The sequence below is a fragment of the Nanorana parkeri genome, unplaced genomic scaffold (genome assembly GCF_000935625.1).
Source record: "Nanorana parkeri isolate BGI_ZX_2015 unplaced genomic scaffold, ASM93562v1 scaffold335, whole genome shotgun sequence".
NCBI classification, from domain to species: Eukaryota; Metazoa; Chordata; class Amphibia; order Anura; family Dicroglossidae; genus Nanorana; species Nanorana parkeri.
This window is the reverse complement of record NW_017306603.1, coordinates 389,908-410,306: the sequence shown is the minus strand read 5'-3', so window position 1 is coordinate 410,306 and position 20,399 is coordinate 389,908. Positions and strand designations below refer to the sequence as shown.

At 44.2% G+C, this 20,399-nt stretch overlaps 1 protein-coding gene across 1 annotated transcript in view; it reads right to left on the bottom strand.

Moving 5' to 3' along the window:
* ABHD12B (abhydrolase domain containing 12B) overlaps positions 1-20,399 on the bottom strand; it is a 61,227-nt gene that overhangs the window by 12,760 nt on the left and 28,068 nt on the right. The window contains exons 4-10 of the mRNA XM_018558363.1: positions 16,847-16,971; positions 16,633-16,735; positions 14,635-14,754; positions 11,916-11,946; positions 10,950-10,995; positions 10,742-10,871; positions 10,463-10,500 (exon numbers count right to left, since the gene is read on the bottom strand). Of these exons, the coding sequence (XP_018413865.1) occupies positions 10,463-10,500; positions 10,742-10,871; positions 10,950-10,995; positions 11,916-11,946; positions 14,635-14,754; positions 16,633-16,735; positions 16,847-16,971 (593 nt within the window). The remainder of the gene's footprint in view (positions 1-10,462; positions 10,501-10,741; positions 10,872-10,949; positions 10,996-11,915; positions 11,947-14,634; positions 14,755-16,632; positions 16,736-16,846; positions 16,972-20,399) is intronic.

The window sequence follows — 20,399 nt, the reverse complement described above, 5'->3', positions numbered from 1 at the left end:
GTTGGGCGTGGGGAGATTTTTGTTTTTTTCCGGTACTCGCCGATACCGAATATCGAGTACCGGAAGCCACATTCAGGAAGCCAGGCAGCGTGTAATCACTCGCCACTCGCCAATTATAAATTGTTTAATAATTTGCTTTTAAAAAATGGTAATGTACTCACAAGAGAAAGTGACACAAGCGTATACAATGGTTCCCCTCACAGGAGGCTATCGCCCACCAGATGCCACCACTGCCCATCAGTGCTGTGGCTTCTGATGGGCGATAGCCTCCTGTGAGGGGAACCATTGAATACGCTTGTGTCACATTCTCTTGTGAGTACAATACCATTTTTTTAAAAGCAAATTATTAAACAATCCTTCACATGGAGTGAGCGCTCTCCTTTTTTGTCATTCTATAGAGGCCATAGATGCCTATGGTCTCCCTGCAGATCTTTTCTTCATTACTGACTCTTGGTAGAGGCAGGGCTATGCTATCTCATGTCAGATCGTCTAGCAAGGAGGACAGTTAGCACACAGTGACATCACCAAATCTCCCAAGACTAGCTGTCAGAGGCAGCAGTGTCTTAGATCTCAAACTGCAGATGCGCAGCATTGAGTCTGTAGGCACAGGAGTGCCTAGGCACCCTTGCATACCAGTTCCCTATACATTTAATTCCAGCAATTTAGAAGCTAATAAATGCCATGCTTTATTAGACTGAAGGTGCGATGTTACACTGTATGTTTTTGTTACACTTACTATTTTCTTTGCTCTTAGAATCCAAAAGAGTGGACCAAAGTGGTCATCAAGAACATTGCAGCATCTGGAAAATTCTCCAGTGACAGAACCATCAAGGAGTATGCCCGGGACATCTGGGGGGTAGAGCCCTCGGACATGAAGATCCCACCACCTAACGAACCCAGAGATGCTGTTGAGGATGTCAAAGCTGCTGCAAAGGCAAAGGCTTAACCAGGATCTCCTGGGTCAACGGCAAGAAGGGCGCAAACCACAGTTAACAAATTGCCACCAATGGGATGATAAAATAATGGAGCGGGGTACAGGAACTCATGGCAGCCAGTCTGGTTTGAGCTCACTGAACTAGATCCAGCAAAATACAAATGCTTGCTATGGGTTACTGGACTCAGCACATTGCTCTTTGCCTACAAAGCTCTTGGTGTCAAACTTGGGATCTTAAGTGGGAAGAACTTGTTTCTGTATCAGTTTTGATGAACAAATTCTTTTTGCACTGTACACATGCCAATGTAGAAGGTTTATACAGATTTTATGCATCAAATCAGTTTTTCTTTCTGATTAATGGTTACCTGTGTCTGTTTCTGCCAACTAGTTCTGCTCATGTATCCTCTTCTGAACAAACTGCCTTTCACATCTATTCTGTGCTCATATCTGGAAAATGTTTACTGATCTGCCCCAAACATTAAAGTGTTTATACATATTTATGGTGTGTGTGGTTTAGATTATTAATTGTGCTATGAAGACTAGATGCCCAGAGCAAATTCAGTGTTCAGCACTGAATAGTGCAGATGGCTAAGTAACTTATCACACCCAGATAGCCAGGCATCGATGCTGCTCACAGACATTCTTTCCTTCGCAGTAGCTCAGAACTATCAGAGCTCCAGGCAAAGGAAGCCAGAGCTGACAGGAGCTGCTCTGCTCTCAAATTTGCACTCGCCCTCACCTTATTTTTACTCGCAAAATGCGAGCAGGCGAGTGGAAATTTTAAGCCCTGGATTAGATAGCACTTAGATAGCCTCCTCTTTGTCTCCTTCAATTTTTCCCTGTGGGACACCATTAGGTGAACACCGCCATTCCGGGCGGCGAGGGATCAGGTGACCGAAAGAGAAGGAGAGATCTACTCCGGTACTTGACAAGGAGACATTAGAAGGGGTTGGAAAACCAGAACTTAAAAGACCTTTTTAACAAGGAGACCCTCTTGGGGAATTGTCAGTGAATGTTTGGAGGACTGCCGGACAGATTGATCGAGTGTCACTGAGAGAGGGAAGTTGCCCTTTCTTAAGTGCTGTTCGTGGGATATGCATGTAATGATACATGCACCTTGAAATGTCAGTTTCTTTGCTATTATTATTTTAGTTTTGATTTATTTGCACGTTTTTGTTATTTTTAAGGAGGATTGGAGGGCCACCACAGAGCCCCTTCTTCCTTCTCAAAGTTTGTTCACAGCTTGAATTAATATCACGGTTTAAATGTAAGTTTTCTGTGTTGTTTTACTACGTCGCTAGCCAGAGGTTCGCATGTTTGAGATATACATGTCCAATGAGGTTGATCACTGGCACTAATTCTGAAGATTCCAGTGTTGATTCTTATTATTCTTATTATGTTTGTGTGTTGAACCTTCTAGTCATATGTAAATAGTCCACTTGCATCAATTTTTTCACACGGATTGTCGTAATTTTACACAGATTTGTTTATTAACACTTTAGTGTGTAGTTGGTTCACATAGACCGAGCGCAACATATTTGCTTTACATTTATTCACCTATACACATTGTTGCGGCTGGTCCAATCAGGTAGTTAGGCACGCATTCCCAGCGCAGTGATTTCTGTGATATGGCTGAGTAACTTTGTATCTTTTTAAGGCCTCTTTCCCACTTTTTCCGCCGGGTTATCCTGGGAATAACACACTTCTGTCCCTTTGTGGCTATGCTGACTTCTCCACTGTATCTATGAAAGAAGCCCTGGTTCCACCCGGGCTGGACTTCATACAGGTGTGCCTTTCTACATCTCCATTGGAGATGCAACTATACCATTTTTTTTTTTCAAGACCAAGCACCGGTTGTAGAGGTACAAATCGGCTGTGTGGGGGTCTTGCGGGCGGCAGCATAGATGTAAGCAGCGCTGCGTGGTTCCCCAGGAAAGAGAAGTGCAGCCAGCGCTCTGAACGGGCACCATTGTTTACCGGAAGGCTGCTGAGGTCCCTGCAGGACCTCAGGCAGCCACTTCCATTTAAAAATGTAGAGCGCTGATATTGGCGTTTAGTATCAGGGAATTTTCTCGTGAAAATGCCCAGTATCAGCACTGGTATCGGTTCATCCTTAATCTACAGTACATTGTGGATTACAAGGACAAATAGTTTACACAAAAAAGATCAGGTTCTTTGGGCTCTTTCTTCAGTTCAAAAGAGAAATGATGGGGAGTATCGGACTACAATTTGTGCTTTTTTGCATGGCCGTGCTTTACTGAATGGTAATGTACATTTATTTCTCTGTGAAGCCAAAAAAGAGTATATCTAGTGGGTCCTGGGTAGCACTAGTGTTCACATGTGTTGCGTGACCACTTCGGTTTCATATCCATGTTGGGAACTGTTTAAGAACATCTGGTGTTGGCTTATAGATGCCCTGTCTTCATGTTGCTTTTCTGCTACAAATCACACTGCCTAAACACATTGAGTAATGATGCTGAAGAATAATCTTTGGTTTCTTTCTATTCTGTCAGACATCTACGGCTTAAAAATGATTCAAGGAGTTTCCTTGTGTACTGCTGATCGTTTGGTTTCCTGTTCAGATCAACTGTCTCTAAAGAACACATTTTTGCTTCCCTGGATTATACAGTATACAGGTGGCTCCAGGGGATGAACTGAATGTATTGTCAATGGTAACATATCCAGAAGTAATTACACAAAGATACAAAGCATCACATTTTATTATCACTGGAAACAATTCTAAGCAATATATGTGAAAAAAGTAACACAACGGATATGCCTTTTGGATCTGGGCATCCCAGAATGTTGCCGCTTCAGATGTTGTTCAGGAAAGCCCTGGGAGAGAAGAGCAACAAAATATTACTTTCATACCAGGAGGATTAAATGTGTCACCACTGTATCTATGCACTGGTTTAGAGTTCATACTTCAATCTTCGCTTGAAGCCCCACTCTCTCTCTCACACACACACACACATACACACACACACACACACACACACACACACTGACTGGACAGTGAGAAATTATCAGATGTGTGAACCAATGTATGTAAACTAATCTTGCTTGTTGCACTCCTTACCGAATATCCCGTTTAATGGGGGGCGCTCACAGCGACTGCCGATGGCGCCGTCAATATCAGCAAATGTGTATAGATGTCACCAGCACACCAAAAGGCCTGCAGAAGGGACCCTGTGCGGCCCAGAAAGTGCTTGTTTTTTAACCAGGATCTTCAATAAATGAACATTTTGTGATCCTGAAAGGCTTTTTGGTGTACTGGTGACATCTATACATGTTTGCCAATGTATGTAAAGCCGCACTCAACAGCCGGGACCTTGATGTAAAAAGTTTATTTTCAGGAATCTACAATGTTACAAGCAGAACAAGATCTACAGGCTCTGACATGTTCCACCTGATGCTAGTTTGTGTCCTCCCGTTACCCTAAGGAGAACTATGGGGAAAAGCCTTAACCCCATAGTTCTCCTTTAATCCTAGAGACAGATGAGCGAAGTTATCCCCTTGGTCTTTCTTCCTATTCACAAGTTCCTTCAACATATTTGAAAGCAGCATGACAGGCTAGCAGTCCTGCCACTTCTCTTCCCAGTACAATTGCTGCTGTACAGTGAATTATAAGAGACTAATTCAAATTAAGGAACTTACACTAATTGCATAAAAAAAGAAGGAATGATTCAATAGTGAATACAGAGATGCACTATTTGTATCTTCTATATCTGCCTGGGCATTCACCTTTATTATGCTATGGGCCTATGAAAGTAACACTTTGTTTCAACAATCAATCTGACTCGAGGTCCTGCATTTTAGCCAAGATCACATGAGTGGCAAAGGCTGTAGTTTTTGTTTTGTCAGACTGTACAAATGTATCATTGTAGAGCCATGTTTGGCCAAAACAAACCCAGTAGGGCCATCAAAGGTTAAAAAAAAGTCCCAGTGCGGCCACCAAGGGTGATGGTCAAAACAGACTTACTGGGACCACCATTACATGAAATGTATTCAGATGTATGAGCCATGTTTGGTCAGAACAGACCCAGTGGGACCTCCGAAGGTCATGGTGACCCATATGGTCCAGGGAGATTGTTGATGAACGCTGCCTTTTGCAGTCAAATGCATATATTTCACCACCTGTGTAAGTTTGGGCTACTTCTGCTTGGGCCCAAGAAACATTTTAGGGTCAGAAATAGATCTACAGAGTACTGGTTGCATCCAAGGAAGCTTTAAGGTCGTCCATAATCCACAAAGGAAATGTGTAAAAACAAAGCCTACTACATGAGCCGTAGAGTGAGCAATGTGACAGATTTAGACACAATGTACTCACCAAACCTTCTCTGGCAGTGTGGGGTCTTTATAAATAAAATTGTGTTTGTAGCCCAAGGCGGGGTACAATATCAGCTTCACATCCCTGGGATGACGTGAGTTTATGGCTATTTCGTGGAGCTGAAAAAAATAACGCAATGTTAAAACCCAAAAGCATTAGAAACAAAATCTGAAGGCCTCACTGGAAACTCAGTTTAAACCAGCTAAATATATTCCACAGGCATCACATAAAAGGAGTTCAAAGTATTACAGATGAATCCGGATTTAAATGAGAACTATGGGATAAGTGTTTTTCCCCATAGTTCTCCTAAGGGTCACGGGGGGACATAAACCAGCGTCCTCCCGTCACCCAAAGCTTACTATATCGCGAGCATTTATTCTATGCAAAATGTACACGCTGTATACTGAGACCACCGCAGCCGGGTCGAGATCCACCCAGTTGCCTGAATGACAGCTGGCTCTGCCTATCTACAGGCAGAGCCAGCTGTACCCGCCCCCTCCTCATCCATTCCGCCAGTCAGCTCTGGAGGATCGGAGCGAGGAGGGGGGGGAACCCTGCAGGGAGCCGTGAGTGACAGTCACCGCTCTCCGCAGGGACATGATCGAGAAGTGAGCGAGCGACGGTATGTGTTCGCTCACTTCCCGATCTATTGAGACGACATGTGACAGTCTCATTGTCACAGGTCGGCTAGAACTATGAGGTTGAGTGATAATCACTCACTCCATAGTTCTCCTTTAAGACATATGGGTGGATAATGACGCTAACATTTTTTTTAGAGTGCTATCATCCAACGTTTGTATAGCGAATACATTTTGCATAGAATAAAGATGCCTTTTAATTGTAGCATCCAGGAGTAAAACAACATAGAACAATATACTAAAATAGAAAGTTTATTAATACAAAAGATATACAGCAACACAATTAAAATGGTTGGTGCAATAGCAGGATGCGTTACATAATCTCTGACCACTGATATCTACATAGATTACGTAATGGTCAATACGTTTTATAGGTTTAATCCACTTCATTAGGACCAAGCGTCACAAATCAGGATATAGGATGTATAGGAACGTCCTAATAAACTCACCTCCTTTCCCATGGACACGGGAACTACGTTGTCATCTTCTGCGTGCAGGATCATGAGTGGGCTGATCATGGTTTTAACACTGCATGACAGTGAACAATAAAAAGGGAAGTCGGTTATATTTCGGTGCTAGTTACACAATAAAACAATCAGCTTTAGGTTCATAATCTTATTGATAATGTTTTGAAAACCTTGTATCTATGTAGGTTTTATAAATACACATACTGTATGCTAAATGGACACCCCTTCATATGAGTGAGATTAGGTATTTCCATTGAAGGGTTCTGTTAATGCTACAGTATACAAATGTATTTTAGGGAAATGTGCACTTCCAACCTTGTGGGAACAGTTCGGGGAAGGTCCTTATCTGTTTCACCATGACTGTACTCCTGTGTACAAAGCCAGCTCCATAAAGATATGGTTTGATAAGTTTGCTGTGGAGGAACTCAAATGGCCTGTACCAGGGTCGTAACTAGAAATCACAGGGCCCCATAGCAAAATTTTGTATTGGGCCCCCGTGATTGCTAGTTATGCCACTTGCAGAGCCCACCTGATATACCAAACAGCTCACCTGAGAATGACACTGCAGAGCCCACCATAGACTCTCTATAGTGGGCTCTGCGGGGTCTCACATGGGCTGCACACCTCTTACCTGTCAGCGCTGTCCGCCTCCATGGTCGCCGGGCACCACCTACTCTTCTGTCCCCGGGCCCCGCCTCCTCTTCTATCGACGGGCCCCATCTGCTCTTAGGTCGCTGGCCAGTGATGTAAGAGGAGGCAGGGTTGCTTTTAAGCGGGCCCCGCCTCCTCCTTCACTACGAACGCCGGCCTCTTCTGGCGCAGCTGCTGGGTGCCACTGACACAGCTCCGAAGCGGCTGTGAGGGGAAACGCGCCGCTACACACATCACTGACAGGTTGTCAGTGATCTTTACAGCCGCTGCTGAGCTGTGTCAGCACCCTGTTCCCGAGCCCCATAGTGGCCGTCTGGGTCGCTATGGCGATTGCTACGCCACTGGCCTGTACAGAGCCTTAACCTAAAAGTCCTATTTGATTTAGTATGGGGAGCTTAGTTAAATGCATTAAAGTGGACTACAGGTCTATTATATATTCTGTCTGTGAAGGTTCTCATTCATCCAGGTCATGGTATATCTGTAAAAAATAAATCAAGGCAACACGACTTGCTGTATTTTTCTTGAAGATGTTTCGCTGTTCATTCGACCAGCTTTCTCAATTCAGAATGGCTTGTACAAAAATTATCTGGGAATAAATATTGTGAATGTTGCTCCAATCAACATAATCTGTTAATCATAACCAGCATGGGGTCATAGACCTCGTGGAGGTAAGGCGTTGATTGCATTTGCATAATTGGAACTAGCAGGTTTTATTAACCCGCCCAGAGAGAGGTGTTAAAACAGCATTGTATGTAAACAAAAGATGTCTCACTCCCCACCTCTATTCAAGCTTGGCTTCTCCATTTTTACATAAATGGCCTCTTTCACACCTCTTTTAAACCAATCCCCCTCCCTGTCTAGGATGCGTACTTGGATGCGTGACCTTTTTCCATTAGATGTAGGTACGCTGCTGAATCCTAACCAGAGAGTTTGGCTCTTTTATGCTGTGACATACGCTGGTGTTCTGTTTTGTTTCACCAACATACAATTCCGAGAACTCTACTGCACTGGACTGCATACACAATGTTGTTCATCTATGTTCATGATCTTCATCACCTAAACACAAGATGAACAACATTGTGTATGCAGTCCAGTGCAGTGAGGAGTGCTCAGAATTGTATGTCGGTGAAACAAGATAGCAGTTACACCAGCGTATGGTACAGCATAGAAGAGCAAAACCCTCTGGTCGGGATTCAGCAGTGTACTTACATCTAAAAGAAAAAGGTGTTCAGGGAAAACATGCAAACTCCATGAAGATAGTGTCCTGGCCAGGATTCTAACCAGGGACCCCACAGCGCTGCAAGGCAAGTGCTGAGCCACTGTGTTACAAACTGGAAATGCACACAGCTGACTGTCACTCTAGATAGGAAGAGCCAGCTGTCAATCACGCAGCTGGGTGGATCTCGACCGTAATGCCGGGAACCGTCCCGGCTGCGGCTGCCTTATATTGGCCTTTGGGTCACGGAAGGACGCCAGTTTGTGTCCTCCTGTGACCCTTAGGAGAACTATGGGGAAAAACACTTACCCCATAGTTCTCCTTTAGGGTTTTTATATATATATATATATATATAAAAAAAACAAGATAAACTTACTTTTCATCATTGGGAAACACTTGATTGCTCAGTGCAAATGTGTCCAGGAAAAAGTATTCAAATCCGGGGTAAATGTGGTAGATCTGTCAGAGAAAAAAAATCTCAGAGTTATCACAGGCTGGAAAGTCCACGCTGCAAGATCATGAAATATCCCCAGCAGAACACCACAACATGGCCACCATAAGCCATGTGACCCGAGCCTCCTAAAACTGCAAGTGAAAGCAAATAATAGTAGAAAAGGCAAAAATGGTGTAAAGAGCAAAAGTTGAATGAAAACTGAGTGTCCTTTGTATGAGATCTCTGAACAGGAAATCCGCTCTAAAACCAGTGAATAGGTAGAGGGAGATCATTTATAAATCATTCACCCAGCAACAGGCTGACCGAATGCCATTCGCACTGCATTTTTGCCACTAGATGGAGCTGAGAAGCATAGGAAATGCTCCTTTGCTCCATCTAGTGCTGAAAACACCAAGCGTGTAGCTGGGTGGATGATTTATAAATGATCCTCTAAGTGTGTGTGTGTGTTAATTCCTAGCTTTGACCAAAATTTTATATTAGTTTTGGATAGAATGGTGGGGGGTGAGGGGGTGGTTATAACATCTGTTAGGTTTTTATTGCCTTTTGTGACCCTGTTGGGGAGATTTCCCCTCACTACCTGTAAAGATAAAAACACATTTTTAGTAGAGCAAAGAAGAATGAGAAATTCTGATAATTTAGACAGGAGCCAAACAGCCTACCAGCATGTCTTTGGAGCATGTGAGGAAACCAACACAAGCACATGGGGAACAGGCAGACTCCATGCAGATAGTGTCCTGACCAGAATGTGACCCCCAGTGCTGCAAGGCAAAAGGTGCTAACCGCTAAGCCACTGTGCTGCCCATTACATATGCACACTCTGCTTCCCATCCCACTAACACTGTCAGAGAAGACTCTTTGCAGGAGGTTCTGACCCTGCCATACACTTCCAAGATGCCAGTGCCAATATACAGTCGCTTGACTCAACTCATACACAGGGTTAATATGGACACAGTACAATATATGGCTGTACGTTTGTAGACACATGGCCATTACAGCTATATGATCTTGTTGGACATCTTATTGCTGAACCAATGGCATTAATATGATGCCCCCAACTTAACCTTTGTATCTATACCAGCCTCCGCTCTCCTGGGAAGATTTTGGAGCCAAAAGAGCATTTGTGAGGTCAGCTACTGATTTTGGATGAGAAGATCTGGTTGGCAATCAACATTCCAATTCATTCCAAAGGTGCTCAGTAGGGTTGAGGTCAGGGCTCTTTGTAGGAGACTCTTGTTCCCCCACACCATACTCATCAAACCATGTCTTTATAGAGCTGGCTTTATACACAGGGGACAGTCATGGTGGAACAGAAAAGGGTCTTCACTAAGCTGTTACCACAAGGTTGGAGGAGCAGAACTGTCTACAAAGTCTTGTATGAGGTAGGAATAACAACCCCCCTTCAACGGAGACACCTGAGCTCAATCATTTGGAGGGATGTTCACATACTTTTGGCTTTAAAGTGTTTATAAGTTTTATTTTCTAGTTGTATGCATCTGCTACAGACCTTTACGAAAGGGTGATAAGCTCCAGCAGCCCGGATGTTGGTATACGGGCCCTCCAAGATCACAGCGTCAGCTGGATTCCCTTCATGAGGACAAATCACAAATCATTAACACTTTTTAAAAGTTTGACTTGCATGACAGGTTCTCTTAAAATGTGAAACTGCCATTTGAACAAGTGAAAAAGGAAGTTCTTTTCTCGTGTGATCTGCAATCTGGCTGATTTTTCATAACGTACTTTATTAGTATTATTTATTCTACAACATTACTCACCTTTTTCTTGCAATTTCCTGGCTGCATTAGTGGCAATACTGTCAATATAAAAAAGGAACAAGTAAATGTAATATATATGTGTGTGTTTCCTGTATATAGATATATATCAAACTTATTTCTTCATTTGGATAAACAATGTGAGATTACAAAAGAAAAAGAAAATACGGGAAAATATTAATATTTTGTGGCTAATGAGTAATATATTTACCCTTTATGCTTCCAGACAAAGGATGAAGCTCACTAATACAATTAAACATCAGCCCCGTACCCAGAACCTACCCGGTACCCAGAGAATGCCCCCAGAGGCAGACCGGATTTCCATGGCTGCGGGCTTTCACCCATTCATATAAAAAGACGGAATCTTGGGTCACTCCAGCCTCGCTCGGCTCACCGGTGGAGTCAGCAAAACCTTTAAAAAATAACAGGAATAGTGAGGACACGCAGATATCATCACCCGGACACAAATGGGGTTTTGGGGGTCACAGACCTCGGTAGTCGAGCGCCAAGACATGGAAGCCGGCTTTACTGAGAACCTGCGAGAGATTCCACCACAGGATGACAAATAACATTGTAACAAGAGGAAAATAATGAATCTCTGATCATTCATTTATATACTTTATAGGTTTTTCTGATTTTCAATAAATCTCATATAATAAATCTCATATAATAAATCTTATATAATAAATCTCATATAATAAATCTTATATAAGAAATCTCATATAATAAATCTCATATAATAAATCTCATATAACAATGTCAATATAATAAATCTCATATAAGAAATCTCATATAAGAAATCTCATCTAATACATCTCATATCAGCTGTCCGTTCATTCAATGTCACCACTCCCCCTTCCTTAAGCCGCCTTATAGTGCACTGAAGCCATCACTGTCTGTGTCCCTGTTAGGGAGATTCGCCCCTTCTATTTGTCCTGGTGCCCGTTATCCCTGAAAATAAAATAAAAGCCCAAATTTTGGGTGGTCACCAGAACAGAAATAGATGGGAAATCTTCTGATGGGATTCTGGTGACCACCGGGGATATCCCTCTCTTTGGAGGGATTTCCTTTCACTTCCTGTTGTGGCTATCGGACAGGAAGTGAAGGGAAATCTCCCCAATGAGACACAGATGGCAAATTCTTTTGCTAACAGGGGTTGTAACTAAAGTGGTGTAACTTAGCTAAAAAAAAGTTTTGACTTTAGTTCTACTTCTACTGCGACAGAGGGGTTGGGTGTAGTTAGATAATATACTCCCCTCCAGCTTTTTAGGAAGGGGGGGCAAGTGCAATACTTTATTAAGTGGACCTTGTCGCCAAGGTGCCAGGACTGCTTTAATTTTAAAAGTCATTTTTAATCTTTAAACGGGCTGTTCATTTTTATCCTGGAGACATCTTCTGAATTACCATTCATTTATTGACAACAATTCCCAGCACAGACGTGAAGAATAATATTCACCTTCATCAGTTGTACTCTGTGATCCATGGCCCTGGAGGAAGATAGAAAAAGAAGATGAGGTCTGTGTGGACATGAAAAATACAATTCGAACTTTACATTTCACACATTTGATCTAAGTGACATTAAAGGTACGGTCACATGACACACCTAAGAACATTTTAGAATAAGTTGGAAATCTCTTTAAGGGGAACACCAATAAAAACACATTTTCAGTAGACCGGGGAAGAGTTAAACTCGTCAGCTACCCTGTTTCCCCGAAAATAAGACCTACCCTGAAAGTAAGACCTAGCACTATTTTTCAAGATTCCTGTAATATAAGACCTACCCCGAAAATAAGACCTAGTTTGGTGGTAGCATGTGAGGGGGAACTTGAAGCGCAGGAGAGATGGTATCAGCCTGCAGGGACATGTTGTATTAAGCAGATGACGGGGGACTCCCTCCGGCCAGCGCAGTGACGGGGAGCACTCCAGTACCATACTCCACCAACTGCTGTCCCCCTGAAGGCACTGCTTAATGTAATGGTACTGTACTGTATGTGTAACGGTAAATGGTACTGTTCTTTACCGCGCTATCCACTGTCTGATGTCCCCATTGCTGCACCACTGTTGCTGATGGCAAAGCATGCCAGCGCTGCATAAAGCAAGGCTTCGGCGGCGGAGGGAGCAGAGCCGCATTAGCCGATATTCCTCTAGAGCGCCAGTTACTGTGACAGGTGGAGTGATACCACATAACTTTAGATTGTTGTACATTTTGTTGCACAGTAAAAAAGAAAAAAAAATAAGACATCCCCTGAAAATAAGACCTAGTGTGTTTTTGGGGGGCAAAGAAAATATAAGACAGTGTCTTATTTTCGGGGAAACACGGTATGTTTTTATTTGATATTGTAGCCTTCCTGTCCCATTGGTAACCACCCCATACATTTCTATGCGTGTCACGGCTGCAGGAAGTGAAGGAAAATCTCCACATGGAAATAAAAAACAGACAGAAAATGTAACTCTTCACCAGTCTATCCCAAAAAGAAATTGCTGTAGTTAAACCTTGAAAGAGACATTGTCCCCAGTCCTTATGCAAGAGTCATGTGTATTCTTCTTGAATCTTGGTGAGCTTTGTGTTTTACTTCCAGATCTGAGCAGTAATCCCGTGTGAAACTCGGAGCTTCCTGTTTTTAAGACTGCTCACTTCTGCTCTCTCTACTTGTGCAGGGTGACTGGTCTTGTCTCCATCCCCTCATATAATACAGACTTGTTACTGTTCTCTCCTTGTGCAGGGTGACTGGTCTTGTCTCTGTCCCTTCTGTAATAAAGACCGGTCACTGCTGCTCTCTCCTTCTGCCTGGTGACTGGTCTTGTCTTCCCCCCCTCTTGTTATAAAGAGCACTCACTGCTGCTCTCTCTTCTTGTGCAGGGTGACTGGTCCTGTCTCCGCCCCCTCCTCTAACAAAGACCGCTCACTGCTGCTCTCTCTCCTTGTGCAGGGTGACTGGTTTTGTCTCCGCCCCCACCTGTAATAAAGGCCACTCACTGCTGCTCTCTCCTTGTGCAGGGTGACTGGTCTTGTCTCCACCCCCTCATGTAATAGAGACCGCTCACTGCTGCTCTCTCTCCTTGTGCAGGGTGACTGGTCTTGTCTCCGCCCCCTTCTGTAATAAAGGCCACTCACTGCTGTTCTCTCTAAAGACCGCTCACTGCTGCTCTCTCTTCTTGTGCAGGATGACTGGTCTTGTCTCCGCCCCTTCCTGTAATAAAGGCCACTCACTGCTGCTCTCTCTAAAGACCGCTCACTGCTGCTCTCTCTTCTTGTGCAGGGTGACTGGTCTTGTCTCTGCCCCCTCCTCTAATAAAGACCGCTCACTGCTGCTCTCTCTCCTTGTGCAGGGTGACTGGTCTTGTCTTCACCCCCTCTTGTAATAAAGGCCACTCACTGCTGCTCTCTCTAGAGACCGCTCACTGCTGCTCTCTCCTTGTGCATGGTGACTGGTCTTGTCTCCGCCCCCTCCTGTAGTTTTCTGCAGGCAACCTGTAGTGGGTGGAGCCTGCTGGGTCTCTCCTGCAGCTCTGCTCTCTGCACAGGCTATATACAAAACACAGTAAAGCATGCAAAAATTATTGGTGCACACAAAATGGATTTATATACTTTGCGGATATTGAGGATTATGTTTCATTAAAAGTTTTTGTGCACAGAGTTCACCGTTAAGAGACAGTGTCTGCAAAGCGGGCATCCGACCTCCACTGATACTCATCTTGCCACATCCCCCACTCTGTCATTTCCCATTGTTGTCTGGTGTGCAACGCTACAGGAATCGGTGATATATCCATATTGTCATCAACTGCTACAGAGGAAGGAGCGGCAGGAAAGTGCTGGCGAGGTAAGTACCAGTGGATCCAGGGGAGATTCATTTTTAATCTTTTTTGGAATCTGCAGCTTTCATTACAATAATCCCTGGTAATCATGACGGGAAGATCCTTGTTCAGGCATTTCCGGTTATAGGGTGACAACGCTTTGTTCCTGTCTCTTAATTGTGCTCCTGCGCTGTCCCCCGGTCACATGCACCCCTGATGGAGATGAACCTGGTCTCATTGATAAAAGGCGAATATAAAGGACAGAATGCACAGACCTGGACTCTCCCTTAAAATTCCAACCCAGACCGCGGCCCTATATGTGAAAAACAAGTAATACAGCGATGGCGGTCTCCGGTTATGCCAGATCAGCCTGTAATCACCTGGTTCCCCCATTGCCATGGAGATAAATGATAATTGGGTTGTCATCTGCGAGAGAGTCTTCAAACCAGCGGCGGTCCTTCCCTCTCGCCTCTTCCCCCCTGCTGGCAGGCACGGTATGCCTAGGAGAACAAATCTTCGTGATTAATATGCATCAGATGAGTACAACAGACGTGCGTCTCCTCTTCCTCATCGCGATAAACCCACCGCAATAAAAGAAAATATCATTAAGGGAAATCGTCCATGAAGACACCCGTAGTGCTCAGAAACCGAGTCCTGCTAATTAACCCCCATCAAGATGATGTCTTATAATGATACAAATATTTGTTTCCTGGAAATAGATTCATAGAAAAGAATTTCATTGTTTAAAGACAATTAATTCAACCCGATTCCTCCTTCAGTAGAAGTACGAGGATTCCCAATCAGTTCTACGAGACAAGTCAGAGAAATATACAGAGACAAATCCTACAACACGTCAGGAACCGGATCTGAACCCAGGGCCTCTGCTGTGGTTCTCCCTGCTGAGCCACCTTAGAACCTTGGATAGCACCTTGCCTGATCTCCTGTGTAATCCTCAGTTAAACCTAGTGTCTGCTGAACTCCTTCCTTGAACTTCCTATTTAAGCCACGCCTCTGCACTTCCTCTTTGCCAGATTATTGTGCTCCTGCCATTAGTTTGCTTCCTGCTCTCTCTGTGCTACAATCTGCTCATACTGCTACCCGTGTACTGACCTTTGGCTGCTGATTCACCGACTACTCTCACCGTCTTCTGCTACATACCTGATACCTTTGGCTCCTGACCTCGGCTTGTTCACTGTCTACGCTTCTGCCTGCTCCTCCACTACTACCGTCTGCTTGTGTACCAAACCCAGCCTGTTACACAACGAATTGCCTGCTGCTTCAGCTGCTGGACTCTGAGCCTGATCCCAGATCGTGACACAACAGTAACAAATGAAAAGAGCAATTTCTTACATTTCTTTATTACATTGTAAAGCGCTGCACAAACTGTTGGCGCTATGTAAATCCTTTATAATAATAATAATAATTTCTTTATCATCCATTGAGGGACACAGGAATTCTCAGACTGTCGGGTTATATTTTGAGGCTCCCTAGGCCTGGGCCTAGAACAATCTGTACTGTTTTCTACTTGGATTGATCAGTAAAGTTTGGCTGCCTTGTTTTATTTTAAAGAAGAAGAACTCCAGGCAAAATGTTTATTAACCCTTGCAATGGGGCTACCCCACACTGCAAGGGTTAACTGCTCATTCAGGTATTAAAAAAAAAAAAAAGTTATACTCATCTGAACCTCCGAGCCGGCTTTTTCTTGGGTCAATCCTTCCAGCCCCGCTCCCCTCCACTGCAGCGGTCTAAAGTCCCTGAGTCATCACTTCCTATACGCAGTATAGGATGACTCGCCACCCGGCTTCCGGATGGATCGGGAAGCTGGCCAATCAAGAAGCTGAGCGGCGAGTCATTACCCGCCTCCGGGCTTTCTGATTGGCCAGAAAGACGGCTTTATGCTTTCTCGTCACCTGGTGACGAGGGAGAATGGAGTCGGCTTCCCGGCTAATCAGGAAGCTGGGCAGCGAGTAATTACATGCCGCTCAGCTTCCTTAATAGGACTTCCAGTATCGGTATTGGCGAGTAGCGAAAAAAAAATATCGGTACTTGTACACAATACCGAAAAAACGGTATCGTTGCATCCCTACTTATAAGGTCAACCCTGTGCTCTACCCTCCTGTAAGCATGTTCACAATGTTAGACGGACAGCACTGCGAAATGGAGGAGAACCCTGATTGGTGCAGAGAGCTGCCCCTTCTCCACCTTCATTCTGAGTTCAGGACACCTAACATAAAGAAAACATCAGGCGTTTATACTGTTTATAAATAAAAATAAAAATGATTCATAACTGGACTAAATTGTGTATTTCAGTATCCGCCTGGAGTCCAGCTTTCTGTCACATTTCACATCTCACATCTCAGCCATGTCCGACCACTCACCAGACTCCGATGTTCACCCCTTCTTCAGACGTCAGGTAAAAATTTGCGGTGTGGTTCAAGAGTTCTCCAGGATTCTTCAAGTCGACGAAGAAAGGAAATTTTACTAGAAAAAAAGAAAAAAGTTCAATAACGTGGGAGGAGCAGAGCCCGAGGGGACCCGAACATGGCCACGGCCAGCTGTTGGATTGAGACAATTCTCATATCCACTACTCACCCATGTTTAAATACACAACTTTGCCTAATATTGCCGGGAAGAGCCTGATTATGAAAGGGACACATATGTAAATGACCACAAGGGCCGCGCCAAATGTTTTCAGGAAGAACAACCATTTTGATTGGCTGGAAGAAAAGAAGAAACATTTATCATGAGAACTGAGAAAAAAATACCTATAAATGTAATATACAGAATGATATTTAGGTTAGTAGGGGAACAGTTAATTGAACATTCACATAAATTTGACTTTGATCTCTTGTCTATGGGGGGTCCCAACAGAGTTGGTTGGCCAGCTGTAAGCAGGAGCAATTGATTGGATGGGTTAGAAACCTCCTCTGGTTTACTATTGTTCCCCATGGTAAACTAGGACCAGCCTTCGGTTCTTGGCTATCCACTGCGCTCATAGGCTTTCCCAGGTGAATTTGGGAAATTGGAATTACCCCCTCCAATCTGTCCCTCTCTCCCCCCTGCTATACATACCTTTAGGCGAACGATCCTTCGCCTCCACTGGTATGGGTGTACTATGTGTACCCCGTACTTCCGTGTAGCACAGCCCTGCCCTTTGGATTTTAAATTTCGCTTGCAAATGGCGAGCACTCATTGGTCAGCCCTGGTGCTTAGTTGTGATATGTCTGGTGAACCAAGGTCACCCAAGCCCATGCAAAACGCCCATCCCCTCTGGCCCAATCTATCACGCACCTGGTAGAGGACCGAGTAGTTGAGGAGGCCTCCTTTGCAAATCTTGTCCCACACCCCTGAGAGTGGAGACAGGGAGTGAGAGGACAGAGAGTGTAGGGCACTGTGCCTGGGTAAGTCCAGAAGCTGGTCTCCACGGATGCCGGAAGCAGGCAGCAGGCAAGAATGCAGCCGCAAGGACAGCGAGGAACACTGCAGGAGCAGGACGAAGTCAGGTAGGCCAGGGTCAACACCAATCGGCAGCAAGAGCAACAGGCAGAAGAATAGTCCAGGATCATGCAGAGGTCAGGGGCAGGCAGCAGTCAGGCGTAGTCAAAGGAGATCCGGGTCAAGGCAGCAGAACAGGCAGAATCAGAGGAACACACACACAAGGTGAAAGACCATTCAGCAATGATCCACAGAACAGGCAGGTTTAAATAGAGCCACCTGTCAAGGGGAGTTGCATCATATCCTGTGCCTAGCGTTAGCGCATCTTTGTTCCGTTCCGTGCGCATGCTCATTAGCGTATGTTTCCGGGGAATTGTGAAAGACAGGCCCATGCACATGTGCAGAAGAACCCAAAAGACCAGGTATAGTCTTACACAATCAGCTGCGGCAAGGATGTTGCCCATCCCACTGCTACAAATAACAAGGGGGAGTGAAATGCCCTGCCGCAACTGATTGGGCTGGGAGGGGTGCGGGTCACTGACAGTTTTGCAGGGCCTTGGGATCTTAGTTCACACCAAGCCTATGCACATCACTAGTGCATAGTGACTGTCACATGAGGTCAAGGATGAAGCCCTCAGCTATGTATTACTCTCCAGACCATGACTATCTTCATTCTCATTTCACTTGCTGCATGCTTGTTCTGGGTCAGTGATTCAAACTATTGAAGCTGGATACAGCCAGAAGAAGGTGACTTATAGCAGCTTACCTATCATTCTTCATGGACATACTTTTGCTTTTTTGACTGAACAAAGGAAGATTATAAAGTAACCTATTATTTAGATAGAATATAGTAATAAGATTCACATTGCCATCTGGGTCACCTGGACAGGAAGTGAAGGGAAACTACACACAGGCAGCAATTGAAAAATATTCGACTGCTAATTCACTGTAAGCAAATCCTTCATATATTCAAATATTCAGCCACTAAGCACAAGTCATTTTGGCCAGAGAGACACGTTTAGGATCTGTAGTACTATTTAGAAATCTGTCATGTCATGTCATTGACCACAACCATGTTCGGTCAATGACTTTACCTGGGATCCCTGCCGGTTGGTTGACAATGAGACACAAGCCAGCAGACGGGAAGCTATGATTTATTGACAGGAGTGATATCGCCATTAAATAAATGACTTCAGGCTCCAGCAGCCAGAGGATCAGGTACACGGGCGGACATTAAAATCTGGCCATTTAATTAACCCATCCTGCAAACCAGCTAGGTTCATGTTGAACTCCTAGTTGGCCTGATCCCAAAGCTCATCCCTTTTGACAACTGAGAAATGTTGGATTCCTCATCACCTTCTGTCCAGCAGACCAGGGTCACCAGGACAACTGGAAGGGGTGAAGGACTGGAATTTTGTATTAGTGGCACAGGGGAACAGGCGATGAGGGTAAGTTTAGGCACCAGAGGCTGACGAATTGGGTGTTAAGATCTTAATTTTTATGACAAATTTACTTTAACTCCAGCCTAACCATTACCCAAAAGCATGCAATTTAGGGTACGTGGCAATTTAACAGAGCCATCAAACCTTCAGTTCCACTTTTTGTCGAAATCACAAAGCAGTTGAAGACATAGAATGGAGGCTGCGATGGAGCACAAGGAGATGGGATCAAAATTCAGAAAAATCCAATCCCTTTCAATGAAACTGCCACAGTTTTCCCCATTTCAACCCCATTTTAATTCAAACAGTTTTAACTTCACAATCAACCACATTTTGCGGGTCAATTAATATTGCAATTGGTAGATTGCTTTGTTTATGGCGATAACTTGTGATCCCTATTTGCGTTTCCCAGTGGTTCGAAAGAGGTTAAAATTGACTGAAAACGATCATGTGATTGTCCAGCTTCCCCCAACCACTCAACCCAACTACTCAACCCAACCTCTTAACCCAACCACTCATCCCAAATAGTCAACCCAACCCATCAGCCCAACACTCAACCTAACAATTCATTTAAACCAAATATTACCATTATAAAAGAGAATACTATCAAATCAATAATACCACCCGTAGTCCATCCAAATGTTCTGAGCCACAATCACACTGCCCAAAATTTTACAAGAACTGTCTAGACTGTGTTAGTAAAAAAAACAACATTTTGATGTATTTTCCAATGCTCTGTAGTGGTCACTGGTATTTCTAACAGTGATACACAGAACAAAGTACAGATCAATGAGATGATATAATGATCAGCTGTTTAAACTCCATAATTCAAGGTTCACCTACTGTGTTTTACTCCTCGAAGTCCGAGCCTGCTTGTGTGAGACTCCCCCATAGTCTTCCTGTGGTCCTCTCCCAGAGGTCTGTGCTCCAGGACCCCCTTTATGTGTCACCCTTTTCATTCTGTCTGGAGCTGTCTGAATACTCTGGCAGTGCTGCTATGATGACAGACTCTCCCCTAGGTCAAAGAATAACAATTACACATCACTTCCTAATAATAATATTAGGGTACAGGTAGGGGGGGGGGAAGGTTACAATGTTAAATGGCAATAGATCGATACATGCACAAGTAGCATAAGCCCAAGGCTAGATGTGTAAACCAATTAGTAGAGCACAATACAATTGCCCTCATTGATTAGAATGTGGTTTGTAGCCAAGATGGGAGGAAAGGACATATACAGTAGATACCAACCATGAGATACCAGCCACCCCCC